The sequence below is a fragment of the Pan troglodytes genome, chromosome 1 (genome assembly GCF_028858775.2).
Source record: "Pan troglodytes isolate AG18354 chromosome 1, NHGRI_mPanTro3-v2.0_pri, whole genome shotgun sequence".
Classification (NCBI taxonomy): domain Eukaryota; kingdom Metazoa; phylum Chordata; class Mammalia; order Primates; family Hominidae; genus Pan; species Pan troglodytes.
In genome coordinates this window covers 46,593,875-46,610,899 of record NC_072398.2, presented here as the reverse complement: position 1 = coordinate 46,610,899, position 17,025 = coordinate 46,593,875, and the positions used below count along the sequence as shown (strand labels likewise).

The following is a 17,025-nucleotide window of genomic DNA, read 5'->3' as shown; positions in this document are numbered from 1 at the left end:
CTTCCAAACATTTAAGGAGGAAATAACCCAAATCTTACACAAATTCTTACAGAAATAGACATGTAGAGAACACTCGCAATTCATATAACCTTAATTCACAAAGCTGACCAGCATATTACAAGAAGGGAAAATTATAAGCCAATTTCTTTCATGAATGTGGTAGGAATTCTAAACTAAATAATAGTGAATATGTTTAAAAATCTATATAAAAAGATGGTACATCTTGACCAAGTTGAGCTTGTCCCAAGAATTCAGTGTTGCTTTATCATTCAAAAATTATTCAATGTAATTCACCTTCCTGACAGAAAAAAGGAGAAAAGCAATCATCTCAATATATGGGGAAGAATAGCATGTGATAAAGTTCAACATACACTAATGATTAAAAAACAACAACGAGAAACTCTCTTAGCCTATTTTCTATAGGAATAGAAGGGAATTGCTTTAATTTGATGAGTGGTATCTGCATAAATCTTACAACAAACATTACACTTAATGAAAAAATGCTGAAAGCATTCTCTTTGATGGCAGGATTACAGAGAATGAAAACTTACTATCATCACTGCTTTTCAGCATGTCCTAGAGATTCCTAGCCAAAGCATTAAGTCAAGAAAAGAAATAAAAATTGGAAGGATAGGAAAGAAGAAATAAAATTCTCATTTTACAGATGACATGATTCTGTGTGAACAGTAATACATTTACAAACACAATAGTCCCGTTATCCATGAGAGATACATTTCTTTTTTTTTTTTTTTTTTCTTTTTTTTTGAGACCTAGTTTCACTCTTGTCACCCAGGCTGGAGTGCAGTGGTGCATTCTCAGCTTACTGCAACCTTGGCCTCCAAGTTAAAGTGATTCTCTTGTCTCAGCCTCCTGTGTAGCTGGGATTACAGGTGCCCACCAGCACATCTGGCTAATTTTTGTATTTTTAGTAGAGACAGGGTTCCAGCATGTTGGTCAGGTTGGTCTCCTACTCCTGACCTCAGGTGATCCTCCCACCATGGCCTCCCAAAGTGCTGGGATTATAGGCGTGACCCACCGCACGATACCTTTCAAGACTTCCAGTGGATGACTGAACCTACAGATAGTACAGAACCCTATATAAATACTATTTTTTCCTATAAATACATATCTACACTGAAGTTTAATTTATAATTAGGCACAGTAAGAGATTAACAATAATACTAATAACTAATAATAAAATAGAACAGTTATAACAAAATGCCAGCATCACTACTCTTGCACTTTGGGGCCATTATTAAGTAGAATAAGGATTACTTGAACATAAACACCGTGATATCACAACAGTGCATGATTTGCATCTCAGGAGGGACAGAATGGAACAGCATGAAATTTCACCACGCTATTCAGAACAGTGCACAATTGAAAATGTATGAATTGTTTATTGATGGAAGTTTTCATTTAATATTTTCAGACCACAGTTCACCATGGGTACTGAAACCACAGAAAGCAAAACCACAGATAAGGGGGAACTACTGTAATGACTTGGATTCTGTAATGTTTGCTGATGGTTGATAGCATTTCTGTCATTTTGACTTTGCTTAAGTTCATTCCTAGAATGTAGAAATCTCTTCAATATGTGGAAACACTTTGTCATTCCTCAAGTATATGCAGCAAAGATCTTGCTTTTGCTATTACTTTTTTTCTCTGCAGGTCCTATCTGACTCCTGTACGGGATGAGGAAGCAGAGTCTTTACGGAAAGCACGCTCCAGACAAGCTCGGCAGACACGAAGGTCTACTCAAGTGAGTGTGGCTTTTTTTAAAATGTCATTTTGTGTATCTACCCTTCTGTTGGAGGTACAATCAAAACACACTGCAATATCCATGTTCAACTGCTGATTTAAACACACACACACACATGCACACGGCTTGGCGTGGTGGCTCACACCTGTAATCCCAGCAATTTGGGAGGCCAAGGAGTTGAGACCAGGAGCATTCCTGACTTGAGGTCAGGAGTTCGAGACCAGCCTGGCCAACGTGGTGAAACCTGTCTCTACTAAAAATATGAAAATTAGCCAGGCATGGTGGTGCATGCCTGTAATTTCAGTTACTCGGGAGGATGAGGTGGGAGAATTGCTTGAACCTGGGAGGCAGAAGTTCCAGTGAGCCAAGATTGCGCCACTGCCCTCCTGGGCGACAGAGCGAGACTCCATCTCAAAAAAACAAGACAAAGCAAAACACACACATGAAAATGACTGCCCTATTCCAGCCAGTCTTAAAAGCTTTCATTGTGTTGAATCTTATACTACATAGAACCAAATGAATTTACAGCTACATCTACCCATTCTCACCAATATTCCTCCAGGCTTAGAACAGGTTTATCTCTTTTCCTTCACAAGATTAATTATTCCACTTGTGCTTAAAGACCTTAAGAATCCCTATACATCCCTATATCCCTACTACATTTTAAGAATCCCTAAGGGAAAAGAGTTTGGCAATTCCTCAAAATTTTAAACATAGTTACCATTTGACTCAGCAGTTCTACTCAAGAGAAATGAAAACATATGTTCATATAAAAACTTGTATATAGGTGTTTGTAATAGTATTATTCATAATAGCCAAAAAGTAAAAATAAGCCAAATGTCTATTAACTAATGAATGGGTAAACCAAATGTGATAAATCCATGCTATTTGGCAATAAAAAGAAATGAAGTACTGATACATGTTACAACATGGATGAACCTTAAGAAAACATTATGCTAAGTGAAAGAAGCCAGACACAAAACACTCCATATATTATATGATTCCATTTATATGAAATGTCCCAAATAGGCAAATCCAAAGAGACAGAAATTAGATTAGTGCCAGGGCTGGGGGGAAGGCAGAATGGTGAGTATGTGGTTTCTTTTTGGGGTGATGAAAATTATGAAATTAGATGTGATAATTTTATAACTCTGTGAATAAACTAAAAACCAAGGAATTGTATACTTTCAAATGGTGAGTTTTATGATATGAGGATTGTATTTTAATAAAGATGTTACAAAAGGAATCCCTGAGGGAGTCATTGAAGCAGTTTAAGGGAATATGGTATAGTCTACATTATATGTTAGAAAAATCACCCTGCAGATAATTGATGGGAATGGTAGGTAGAGGTATGTTTGCCAAGCCTGGAAGCAAGAAGACTTGCTAGGAAGCTGTATTGTAGTCCAAGTTGTATTGTAGTCCCAGGAAATTACAAGGGTATGAAATCAAGTTGTAATGGCAATGAGAATGGAGAGAAGGCTATGAATTTGTTATTGAAAGAAGCAAAGAAAGATGAGCCCATGAAACAGAACGAAAAGAAGCAGCAGGAGCGGTGAAAAGAAAATCAGAAAATAGTAGCAGCATGGAAGTGAATGAAAAGTCCATTTCCAGTGAAAAGGAGAAGTTCCACAGTTTTAAATACTACAGAGGTCAAGTAGCAAATTTTACCACTGGAAAAGAGACATTATATATGGCAGCAAAAACACCCTTGTTGTCTTCCTTGACTCTCCCAAAGTAGGTCATGTATTCTTCCTTTATTTTTACTTGATGATTATTTGTCTGTTTCCTCCATTAGAATGTAACCCCCAAGAGGACCAAGACTGTTTTTTTTTGTTTTGTTTTATTGTGGTGAAATATATGTAACATAAAACTTACCAGTTTTACCATTTTTAAGTTTACAGTTTAATGGCATTAAGTACATTTACATTGTTGTATAACTATCACCACCATTCATCTCTAGAACTTTCTTCCTCTTCCAAAACTGAAACTCTGTATCCATTAAATAATTACTCCCCATTTCCCTCTGGCAACGCTGCTTCCACTTTCTGTCTATGAACTTGACTATGCTAGGAACCTCAAATAAGTAGAATCATATAGTAGTTGTCCTTTTGTGTCGTATTTTACTTAGCATAGTTATCAAGGTTCATCCATATTATAGCATGTGTCAGAGTTCCTCCCTTTTAAAGGATGAATATTTCAGCCTTTTATGGATACTGCATTTTGTGTATCCATTCATCTGTCAGTAGACATTGGGTTGCTTCTACCTTTTGGCTGTTTAATGCTGCTATGAGAATGGCTATACAAATATCTCCCTGAAACCCTGCTTTCAATTCTTTTGGGTATATACTGAGAAATGGAATTTGCTGGATCATATGGTAATTCAATTTTTAATTTTCTGAGGAACTGCCATACTGTTTTCCTTAGCGGCTGTACCATTTTATGTTCCCATCAGCAGTGCACAAGGGTTCTAATTTTTCCATATCCTCACCAATATTTTTGTTGTTGTTGTTTTTATGAGATGGAGTTTTGCTCTTGTCACGCAGGCTGGGGTGCAATGGTGTGATCTTGGCTCACTGAAACTTCTGCCTCAGGGTTCAAGCAATTCTCCTGCCTCAGGGTTCAAGCAATTCTCCTGCCTCAGCTTCCCAAGTAGCTGGGGTTACAGGCACCCATCACCACACCTGGCTAATTTTTGTATTTTTAGTAGAGACGGGGTTTCACCATGTTAGCCAGGCTGGTCTTGAACTCCTGACCTCAAGTGGTCTACCCACCTTGGCCTTTCAAGGTGCTGAGATTACAGGTGTGAGCCACCATGCCCAGCCTGTTTTTTTTGGTAATAGCCACCCTAATGGGTGTGAAAAAGAAGACTGGCTATACTTTAGCTCATCTTTTCCACCATCATACAGTAAATAAATCAATATATATTTATTGAATAAAAAAATGAGTGGGAAATAAATGATAGAGGAAGATAAATTGCTCTGGAATGCTTTCAAGTTTGTTTATGAAGGAATGGGAAAAGATAGGGAAGTTGCTGGAGAGGGGCATAGAATTGAAGGTGGGAGAGACAGGAACATAGAAACATCTTAGAGGGAAAGATTCAGTAGAGAGGGAGTGAAGGTCCATGTCAAAACTTGAATAGATCTTTGAACTCGTTGAAATGTGTACATAATTTTTGAGGAGATTTTATTAGATTCTCAGTAGTCTTCATGAGATTCTCAAAGGGACCACCGACTCCCAAAGAAAGTAAAATCTAAGCTTCTTAGCATAGCTTACAAAATCTGTTATGACCTAGCCTCTGCCTGCTTTCCTAAAATCACCTCTCCTCATTCTCTCTCTGTCCTCCAACTTTCCTTTTTTTGTTGTGTGCTTCATCTTTGCTAAGTTACCTACAGATTCCTAAATCATCCGTGGCCTCTCTTGTTTCTGTATCTTTGTACAAGATCCCTCTACCTATAATGCCTTTTCTCCCTCCCCCTACCCAAGTTCTTTTTACTCTTTAAAACCCAGTGTTCGGTATTCATCTTATATACTCTTGTGTTTCTGTTTTAATACTTACATTCTCTCATTATACTCGTCTGTCTTCTTACATCTTTTCTGCTAGACTAAAAGGTTCTTGACAGTAACCATTGGATTTGTCTTTGTAGTTCTAGTGCCTAAAGACACCTAATTCTTTATTAACAGAATGAGTAAGTAAATGAATTAATAGTAAAAAATCTGGGGGTGGGGAGGGGAAGCAAGTTGTGGATACAGTGCCTGATCAACTAACTACCTTCCAGCTTTGGAACTTCCTTCTTCTGAGGACTCATGCACATAACTACTTGAGTTGGAATCAGCTCATGCTCTTTCTAAACTCCTTTTCTCCCTTCTCCTGTAGTTTTGTCATCATTTGCCTGTCTTCTGTCTTGCTGCCCCTGTGACACTGTGGGGTGAACATTAATTGTTGGAATATCCCTATATGATTCCTAGAGTTACTTGGGAATTGATATTAGAGAAAAGCTAGTCTAGGAGTTTTAAGAGGTTATGTTGTTGTTATTGTAGCCTAGCTCTGAATTTTCATCTTGTTGAGCCAGGTTTTTCTTTTTTTAAGTGAATTTTTTTCCCCAGTATCTGCTGTTTAGGAAATCTCTGTTGGTAACCATTTGATCTTGGGAGGGTAGGGACCTTTCAAATAAAGATACTGAGAACTATTTGGTATGGGAAAAGTACATCTATAACAGGCAGACATCAATGTTGACCTATTTTCTGGAGATCAAACTAGAAAAACTAAAGTATTACATTTAAAATGTACCTAGACTCAGGCCCGGGTTCTTTGTACACTGAGATGCTTATTTTAAGCATATATTGCTTGAAGTGGCCTCATTATGCATTTTGAGGGGCTTCATTTTGGGATTTGATAACTATTAGGTCTTTTTGGGAATACTCCTGATCAATCAAGAGTTATTCCATGGTTAGTGTGAAACAGCCCTGATCTTGTGATATTTTCCCAGGGTGTCACCCTAACAGACCTTCAAGAAGCAGAAAGGACATTCAGCCGGTCGAGGGCAGAGAGGCAAGCTCAGGAGCAGCCTCGTGAGAAGCCCACAGACACTGAAGGGCTTGAGGGGAGCCCTGAGAAGCATGAGCCCTCAGCAGTTCCAGCAACAGAAGCTGGGGAGGGCCAGCAGCCCTGGGGCAGGAGTCTGGATGAAGAGGTGAGCTCATTTTTGCTGGCATGTACTGTGCTAAAAGCAGGGTAATTAGTTTGGGGAGTATCTTCTTCACTGGTAGTTCAAAGGCTGTGTTCTACCTTGCAATGGACAACTCACTCAGTATGGCTGTCTTTAGTTGGCAAACCTGTGTGACAAAAATTTAGAGGATGTTGGTCCTTAAATGACCATTTTTTTCTTCTGAGAGTTCACTGATGCTTTTGAATAAATGTCCTTCTAGTCTAAAAGGAGAGGTCATAGTATAACAAAATGCAAATAAAAATATAAGCATATATTGAGTGTTTACTTTACTCAATACATGCTTACTTTATGCCAGGCACTATTTTAAGTACTTCTTGTGTATTAATGCATTTAATCCTCATAACAACTCTCTGAGGTAAATATTACTATTTCTATTTTATATATGAGGAAATTGAATCACAGAGGTTAAGGAATCTGCCCATTTCACATAGCCAAGAAGTGGTTAAGCCAGAGTTTGAACATAGGCAGTCTGACTCCACAGCTTGCTCTCTTAACTACTAGTGTATTGTTTTTCAAACTCTTATAAACCTAAGGGGCTTACAAAGCACTCTTGAGTGTCACTGTTGGGAGGGACGTTTTGATTTATGTTTCATTTCTCTAGTGAAGTTGGTAGTCAAAGGTATAAGTTTATATTTAGGGTGAACATAACTCCTGGTTTACCTAAGATGGTTCCAATTACAACTGTTGTCTTTGTGTAATTATCATTACCCCTCCTTTGCACTCTCAAAAGTGTCCCAGTTTGGACTGATAAATGTTATGGTCACTGTGGTTATAGAAGAAAGGTATCTCCTTCTTGCTTTCACTCTGAATGGCTAGATTCCATAAACTGAAGTTCTATTTTGTATTTTGTTTTATAAGCTACTATTTATTGAGTACCTATTACCAGGTATTCTTCTAAGCACCTAACACACATTTTCTTAATTTAATTCTCATAATCCTCTCTGAAGAAGGTGTTATCTCTGTTTTATAGATGAGGAATTTATGGCCCAGAGAAGCTAAGTAACTTATTCAAGGTCACAGCTAGTAATGCTGAAGCTAGAATTTGAACAAAGATCTTTCTGACTCCAAATTTACTACATTTTATTGTATATGTCTTTATAAATCACAAAAATGTGTACAATCTCTATGTCATAAATTTAATGTGTAGTAAGGATTTATCTATCTCTGAGTCTTCCATAAACCAAGTTAAGGCTTATTGTTAGGCTCTATCTGTCCTAACTCTCAGGTTTAAAAAAAAAAAAAAAAAAAAAGACCACAATAGACCAGAATTGCTTGAACCCAGGAGGCAGAGTTTGCAGTGAGCCAAGATCGCAGCACTGCACTCCAGCCTGGGCAACAGAGCAAGACTCCGTCTCAAAAAGAAAAGAAAAGAAAAGAAAAGAAAACAACAACAACAAAACAAAACTACAAAAAGGAAAATGGGAACTTTAGAAAGTTTCAGTAAGCCTGGTTATGGCAAGGTGGTAGAGTATTCAGAACTTGGTAGGATACTCACATTTGTTCTCTGTTCTCAGGTAATCCCTACATTCTGCTTCTTCGTGCTCCTAATCTTTTTGTTTCCCTATATAAACCTTGCCTTTCAGCCCTCCATCTTAAAAAGGCCATCATTCTTATTTTCATTCCAAGATCAAAGGAATTATTTTACATGGTTAATGCTATCTAGTACCCTTTGGTTAATTGATGAATAATTTGCTTGAACTGCTCTCAACATGATGGGATTCTCAGAGTAGGAGTCTAGCAGCTGTTTTTTTTTTTTTTTTTTTTTTTGTCTAATTAACTAACTTTGGCTTAGTTCATTTATTGAGTACCTATTACCAGGTACTCAATATTGATCATCATCTACTCATAAGCCCCTTAATATAGAAAAAAAACATTTTGTATAAACCTGCTGTCCTTACTCTTTAGATGGACTTGATTTCTAATATCTCATATTGTGGATTATTTCCAGCCTATCTGTCATCGCCTGAGGTGCCCAGCTCAGCCAGACAAACCCACCACGCCAGCATCTCCTTCTACGTCAAGACCCTCACTCTACACCAGTTCCCACCTGCTATGGACAAATAGATTTTCAGTCCCTGATTCTGAGAGTTCAAAGACTACCACAAACACTACAACTGCAAAGGAAATGGACAAAAATGGTATGTAGAACTTCAAAAGACACAGGCCCCTCCACAGTGCACATCCCCAGATTCTTAAAGTTCATACGTTATTTTATCTCTGGCCAGAGAATGAAGAAGCAGATTTGGATGAGCAGTCCTCTAAGAGGCTGTCCGTCCGAGAGAGGAGGCGGCCCAAGGAACGACGAAGAGGCACAGGCATCAATTTCTGGACAAAGGATGTAAGTGGATTGGTCTGTGCTGAGGCATATCATATTACTCTTGGTCACCATTCTTTCAGTTGAGTTTAAAAGAAAGAGTCCTGCATGGTGCCATGAATCTTGCAGTTTCTCAGGAAGTATTACTGAGGAAAAGAGAAGAAAGACCTAACTAGTGTGGGACTCATTTGGTATGTTCCTGCTAGATTCCCAGTATCTAGTACAGTGCTAAGCACATGGTAGGCACTCAGTAAATAATTGGCAAAGAATTAAAAAACTGGAAATATACAACAGCCATATAAACAAATATAACAAGTGAATAAGCTTGTCGAGTTTTAGTAGTCCTTTCTAATATTCCCTGAATGTCATGTAGTGAGTCAACAATATCTTAATGCCACATATGAGCAGAGATTCTAACTAAATATTGTAGGAGTACTACAAGAAGTTCAAGGAACTTAAAACCTCTAAGTAATACAAGTTCACTTAGTTTTACTGTTTTAGAGAAAAAGTGGAACAAATAACATAAAATAGATGAACTTTGGCTTTAAAATAAAGACAGATATGCCAATGTTTACTAACTACAAATACACAATCAGTAGTTCCATTCATCCTCTTCCATATCTTGTTCTGTAGCCTTCTCATTCAACCTTGTTATTGGCATTTTAAAGAACAAGTGGCCAATAACTTGGACAAGACGACCCTGCCTACCAATGACTCCTTTGAAAATTGGACACACTTTATTCAGTGAGACAAGAAATGAGACAGTAATAGTCATTCATTATAAATTATTTTTTAGATAAAAATATTTCATCGTTTTAGGGCTAAATTGACTGATACGTATTGACAAAGATGAAATTAAGTCTGTCTGTCTTGTCTGTCTGTCTTAAAGATATCCCTTTTCCAACTGTGGTTGATTTGACTTTTTAGACTACAGGTGACATTTCTAAGTTGCCTGCCTGTGATGGCTGTGAAAAGTAGCAGTAACAGAGCATCACTTGGAAGTCAATTCTCATTGCCCATGTTTGAAATGCCAAGATGCATAATTGATGGGATCTGACCTTGTTGCTTTCAAGGATGTCTGTGACAATGAGCCTCTTGATTTTCTTCCCTTTTCTTTTTTAGGAGGATGAAACTGATGGCTCTGAAGAGGTCAAAGAAATGTGGGTAAGTGACAAGCCAGTGAAGCATGTCTCTTGAGAGCACAGTCTTGCTCTTGTATGTAATTTTAGTAGAAGAAAGGGCAAGACTTAATGCAGATTTTAGTTGAGAAGGAGTTTGGAGATAGACATTCCTCTAAGAGATGGGGCAGGTGTTAGTTTGTGGTACTATTTTCTCATGTGGTGTAACAATGCCTGTGCTCTTGAAGCAGTTTCCTACATTTTTCTATGCCTGCTGCCAGTCTTTCACACTGTTATAGGATCCATCATTTCCTCTCTTGTATGTTATTGGATTATATGAAGTACTTTGAAATCTTTGAATGAAAAGTGAAGAGTGATACCAGTTCCTTTTTGGATCTGCACTAATAGAGAGGGACATAAATGTGGAGAATGTAAAACATCAGACAGTCCCCAAGTCATTTATATTTGACTTTGAGATAAGATTAAACATCTGGCATCTTACATAACTCTGCCCTTTTAAGGCCTGACATCCAACTCTTCCCTGCCATGAAAGGCCTAAGTTCAGCTTTTCTGAAGATACTCCAGGCTCCTGTAAGCCACTCAGACATGATTGGTGGTGGTTTTCTTTTTAGTACTGTTTTCCAAGAAGGAAGGAATTTGGTTCTGACTAAATTAATTGAAATACATGCGCTTTTCTATTGAAATTATGTAAAAAGATGACCTTTTGTATCCTACAACTTATTGGAAGTATGTTTTCAGAGTATACTGTATAACCTGTACTGAAAATTAACATCTAACTCATCTTTAGCAGAGAAGATATAAATAATATATTGTCATTGATCTGCCTATATTTTTGTCTAGATCCAAAACAGACAATAGTAGCCTTCTAGAAAGTAGTGCCTTTAATGACTAACGGTGACATAGGTGAGAATTGCCTGCCCTTGGTTGAAGCTGGGGCTACTTCATAAAGGCAAGCTATGTGGTGTGGAAATAGTATATAGAGGTTCCTTGGGACACGAGTGTGTGCCTGTGTGTATGTGTATGAATTATAGCAACTCTTAGTTTCTTCAAGGGGCTTGGAAAGGCTTTTGGAGATAGGAAGAGTGAATATAGGAAAGTTCCTTTGGGGAATTATAACTCAAAGCATATATAACTCAGGAAATATAACTCAGAGGATCTGAGTTATAGATTATAGAGTTCTGAAATGGAACATTATCCATACAGAATTACGTAGGCCATTTAAATCCAGGGAATTGCAAAAGGGAAGGCTTTGTTGTCATAAGAATGTCTTTTGCCAGTGAAAATTCTATTCTCTACTTTTCTAAACTTCTTGGCACTGGAAAATCCTAGCCTAGAGGGTACCAAGTAAGGAAAATTAAGATGATCTTGATGCAGTACTTCCTAGGGAATTTTACTTTAGGACTGTTGACTTGAAAGTATGAAGAAAAGCAGAGACTGTTGCGGTTTGATGTGAAAGGCATTTGTCAGACTAAAAAATACTCCACACATCCAATTGCATAAGGCATCTACTAGTGTTTACCATGTGTCAGGAAAACAACAATGTGAATCAAAAAGAATAAACAGCCCATTATCTGTGGACTGGTACATTTGAATTTATGCAGATAAGCTAAGGTTGCTATAAGAAATATATTCCAAGTGCCAATCTCCAGCCTCGCCAATAGTGCAGGAAGAAAGGCCGATAATGAATCAGCATAGGGTGAGGCATCCTTTTTGTAAAAGTCTTATATTTGCTTGTTTCATTTCTTTCAGTTAAATTCTTAACTGTTTTTCTCCCTTGAGCACTCTCTCCTAATGCTAGCAGGCATGATGCCATTGTCTATATGGGCCTACAGAGCCACATGCCTGGTCATGGCCTAGTGTAAATTCCTACATTTCTATTTCAAGACAGTCAGTAGTATCTTATGACCACCTCTCTACCCCAGCTCCATTTTCATCCTTCAGGCAGTACAGTTGACTCAGCTCTGCAACAACAAATGAGCCAGTTAAAGCGGAGGGCATTCCATTGAAATGGTGCTGTTAGCTAATCAGCATGGATACAGTTGAGAAGCCCAGGGCAGCTCTTTCCTTTCTTGGTTTTTAGTTCAATAAAACTATATCTGCTATTGAGGTCATGCCGGCTTCCTTCTCTTACCTAGTCCACTCCTTGAGAATGATAATATCTATTATTTTTAAAGTTATCTCTTCCCAAGACTCTAATATCTTGTTTTTTTTTAACTGAAATATAATTTACAATTAATGCACAGATTTTAAATATACTGTTTGCTGGGTTTTGACACTTGTATGTACCAATATAACCACTACCCAAATCAAGATATAGAACTTTTCCATCACCTTAAAACGTTTCATCATTAACGCTCAAGAATAAGTGATACTAATCTATGGTGATAGAAATCAGAAGAGTGGTTGCCTCTCAGGACAGAGAATTGAATGGAAAAGATAGAAATCAACCAGCAGTAATATTTAATTTTTTTTTTGAGACAGGGTCTTGCTCTTTCGCCCAGGTTGGAGTGCAGTGATGTAGTCATGGCTCACTGCGGCCTCAACCTCCCAGGCTCAAGTGATCCTACTACCTCAGTGTCCCAAGTAGCTGGGACTACAGGCACAAGCCACCACACCCAGCTAATTTTTGGAGTTTTTCTAGAGATGGGGTTTCACTACGTTGCCCAGGTTGGTCTCGAACTCCTGGGCTCAAACAATCCTCCTGCCTTGGCCTCCCAAAATGTTGGGATTATAGGCATGAGCCACAATGCCCAGCCAATAATATTTAATTTTAATGGTAGAAAGGAAGCTTCAACGGTTATTATCTTTATCTTATGCCTCCAGTCAGAGTTAGACCTAAATGATTCAAAATATCTATGGTTTTTCCCCCCTTCTTAAAGATTTCAAAAGAAGATTGTTTAATACTTCACTTGTATAGCAGTGACAACAACGTGGTTTAAGACCTTTCTGTTGTTTAAACTAAATCTCTGTTGAGGTCATTGAAGTTCATTTCCTTTTTTATATACCAAGAAAAATGTAACCAACATTTATATACAGGTAAGATTTATGGCCAGGAATGGCCATAATGTTTGCTATCAATAGAATATTTGGTCAGAGAAATGCAAATCAAAACCACAATGAAATAGATCATCTGACCTGTTAGAATGGCTGTTATCAAAAAGACAAAAAATAACAAAACCTGGTGAGGATATAGAGAAAAAGAAACTCTTAATACGCTATTGGTGGGAATATAAATTAGTGTAGCCATTATGGAAAACACTATGGAGGTTCCTCAAAAACTAAAAATTGAACTACCATATGATTCAGCAGTCCCACTACTTGGTATTTATCCAGAGGAAAGAAAAACAGTGTATCAAAGAGATGACGCTCCCTGGTGGTCTAGTGGTTAGGATTTGGTGCTCTCGCTGTCTCTCTCTCTTGCTCTCTCTCTCTCTCTCACTCTCACTGTCTCTCTGTCTTTCAAAGAGATATCTGCACCCCTATGTTTATTGCAGCACTATTCACAATAGCCAGGATATGGAATCAACTTAAATGTCCATTAACAGATGAACAGATAAATTAAATGTGGTATATGTACATAGTGGAATACTATTTAGCCATAAAGAAAAATGAAATTATGTCATTCACAGCAACATGAATGATCCTGGAAGCCATTATGTTAGGTGAAATAAGTCAGTCACAGAAAAATAAATACCTCATGTTCTCTCTCATATGTAGGATCTTAAAAAGTTGAGCTCATAGAAGTAGAGAGTAGGACTGTGGTTACTGGAGTCTGGAAAAGGGAGATAGTCAGAGGTTGGTTAACAGATATAAAATTACAGGTAGGGGGAATAAGTTCTAGTGGTCTATAGCACTAAAGGGTGAATATAGTTAATGATAATTTATTGTATATTTTCAAATAGCTAGAAGAGAGGATTTTGAATGTTCCTAACATAAAGAAATTATTTTTGATGCTAGATATGCTGATTACCTTGATTTGATCATTACATATTGCATGTATGTATTGAAATATCACTTCATACCACATAAATACATACTATTATAATGCATCAATTTAAAATTTTTAAAAAGAGAGTATGTGATAGACTAGTCATGCATTGCTATGCTGGGGACAGCAAGGAACATGCTTAGAAGGCTGGGGACCCTACTTAAGCCCAACATAGTGCATAGTTTTAGTCTGAACCCGTCTCCACTGGTAAATCCATGAACCAGTGAAACTAACAATGAATATGTAAAATTGACATCTTAGCACCTCCTTGACAGATGTGTTTAAAAACAATTCTGTTTTGTTTATCCACGTTAGGTATATGACAGTCTCTGAGAATCTTAATAGATCCTTTGTCTTTCTGAATGAAAAGTAATCTGCATCTTAATTTGAGGAATAGGGTTATTCTAATTATATCTGAAAATGCTTTTATATTCAGCAGTGTGTTTGCTGTTTTCTTTACTATAGTAGTAATCACATAGAATGTTTGCCCTGGAGGGAACAAGCATAGGTACACCACAGAAGATAATGACCATTTGGATTATTTCTCTTTTTTTACCTGCATCTTCGGCCTGGATTCCATTTTCTTTACATTGAGTTTTATCTATTGCTTTCTTACTGTTTTCCCTGTTTGCTCTGGAGCTGTTTTCCAAGCCAATCCTGTTGTATAATTGAATTTATCACTAGAGGGCACAAGTGGTCAACAGAAAAGATGTTGGTGAACAGGCAGAATGGTGCCCTAAAGCTGAGCAGAAGACAAATTGCTTTTGTTTTTAAGGAATTGTTGAAGGACCCGGTTCAATGTAGTAAAGGTACTTGCCCCCCAACTTTTGGTATCATAGGATTGGAAGAGAATCTAGAGATATCTTGGATTAGGAACCAATTTTATGGTTAAGAAGACTGAGGCTCAGAGAAATTAAGAATTATTTGGGCATGACATCTCTGCTAGGTGAGCAACCTGTACCTTTTTTCAGGGAACCTCTTTGTTTGACTGTAGTGAAGCAAACCTGAAATTAGGACTTACATCCTTTTCTATTCCTTATTCATCCATTTGGTTTTTTTACTCAGCAGGTTACATGTTCGAATTGACTTGCTAGTAGCATCTCACCTCCTTGAGTGAAGGAACGTCTTCTTGAAGGACAACTTAAAAGCCTACTCAGAGTATCAAGATTCAGTGGGTAGAGCATCAGCATTCTTCTGCTGTCCTTGACATAGGTGGGTAGTTGTGTATGTCAGGAAGTAAGACTTTTCATACTTTTCTTTTCCCCTAGAATCTCTATTGCTTTTAGATAAATCAGGTGGCACTCAATCTGAACAAAATCACTGAAACCTTACCCTCAAAGTTAGCAATGTAGCTGTCCCCATCCAGAATGCAATCAGTAGGTCTGGATTACTAATCATCCCTCAAAACTGATTGGTAAAGGAGATAGTGTTAAAGAGTTACTAAATTATAGATATCAAGGTACCTGCCTTAGATAACTGGGGGTATGCTCGTGGAGAGATCTGTTGGTAAAAGTCTTCTAAAAGAGTTAAGCTATTAAATGCAAGGTTTTCAAACTACATGAAAGAACACAATTGGAATTTGCTAGCAGAGCTGAGTTTTGAACTTTAACAGAAAATAAATGCCATAGAAATAAATAGAAATATACCAGAAGCCACTAAATGCATTTTCCATTTTGTCCTGCCATCACTTTTGTAAGCATCTTAATTCAACAAGTGCTTTTAAGCGCCAATTATGATCAAGCACTTTTCTAGATTCTGGGGATGCAACAATGAACAAATAGCCCTGCTCTTACGGAATTTACATTCTAGTGGGGGAGACAGACAAAATAAATATATAAAGTAAATACTATGTTAAAAGGTGATACGTGCTATGGAAAAACCATATAGAGTAGGCTAAGGAGGAATCAGAAGTGCCAACATGGAAGGAGGTTGACATTATAAGTAGGGTGGTCAGGATAGGCCTTACTGAGAAAATATGATTTAAGCCTAGTCTTAAAGGAAGCAAGGCGGGAAACTATGTGGATATGTAGGGGTAGAGTGTTATGGACAGAGGGAATAGCAATTGCAAAGACCCTAAGATAGGTGTCTGGCATGCTTGAGGACAGGTTAAAAAAAATCAGTGTGGCTACAGTGGAATGTGCAAGAAGGCCAAATGGCATCGACTGATAAGTTATTATAAGAACTTTGGCTTTTGTAGTTTTGAGCACAAGAGTGACATGATTATATTTATATTTTAAAGGATTACTGCCTGCTATTTTAGAGAATGTACTCTGGGAGGATATTAGTGGAAGCAGGGACATCAGTTAGGAGGCCATTATAATACAGTAATCCAGGAGAAAACTGACGGTGGTTTGTACCAGGATAATAGCAGGCAGTAAAGATGCTGAGAAATTGTCATATTCAGGATATATTTTGAAGTTAGAACCAATGAGATTTGCTGTTTTCTTGGATATCAGGTGAGAAAACAGAAGGTCAAGGTTGACACTAAGACTTTTTAGCTAAGGCAACTAAAAGCGTGGAATTTTATTAATTGAGATGGAGAATACTACAGGAAGAATACAGAATACATTTGGTGGGGGAAAAGTAGACATTTGGTTTTGGTTTTAGAATTGTTAAATCTAATAGATCTGATTGACATATTTCTACATGGAAATGTCAAGAGGACAGTTAGATGTAGGAATCTGCAATTCAGGTTTAAGGGCCAGGCTGGAACTACATCTTGGATATCAGTAAACCTAAAGATTGGATTTTAAAACCATGAGATTGAATGTGACCACGAAGAGAATGAATGTAGACAGAGAAGAGGCCGAAAGAGCCCTGGAGCACTCCGAAATTCAAAGTGAGGAGAAGGGGAAGAATCAGCAAAGGAAACTGAGCAATCCTGGTACCTGACCCTGAGAATATGGATGCAGTTTCCCCCTTTTTCCAAAACGAAATCAAACAAAACACATGGAACAATAGGCAGTTTTATCATTGTTCTTATTTTACCTTTTTTTTTTTTTCAAGGGCTATTTCCCATGAAATCTGCTCAGTCTGTTTATAAATGGGCCATGCAATGGTATAGGAGACCTGGACATTCCAGGGCATCTTCTGGT

The 17,025-nt window shown here is 37.7% G+C and overlaps 1 protein-coding gene across 19 annotated transcripts in view; it reads left to right on the top strand.

Moving 5' to 3' along the window:
* The window catches only part of PPP1R12B (protein phosphatase 1 regulatory subunit 12B), a 239,945-nt gene that overhangs the window by 138,283 nt on the left and 84,637 nt on the right, over nt 1-17,025 (top strand). For 15 of the 19 annotated variants that reach the window (XR_010151160.1, XR_010151165.1, XR_010151164.1 and 12 more), the window contains 5 exons: nt 1,672-1,762; nt 6,250-6,453; nt 8,438-8,627; nt 8,715-8,827; nt 9,926-9,967. Coding sequence is in view for 12 of the 19 variants with exons in the window: in XM_514103.8 (XP_514103.3) it covers nt 1,672-1,762; nt 6,250-6,453; nt 8,438-8,627; nt 8,715-8,827; nt 9,926-9,967 (640 nt within the window). In the remaining 7 variants the exon portion in view is untranslated. Of the gene's footprint in view, nt 1-1,671; nt 1,763-6,249; nt 6,454-8,437; nt 8,628-8,714; nt 8,828-9,925; nt 9,968-14,995; nt 15,143-17,025 lie in introns of all 19 variants that reach the window. The other 4 variants (XR_010151163.1, XR_001711816.3, XR_008536974.2 and 1 more) reach the window with 2 other exon arrangements.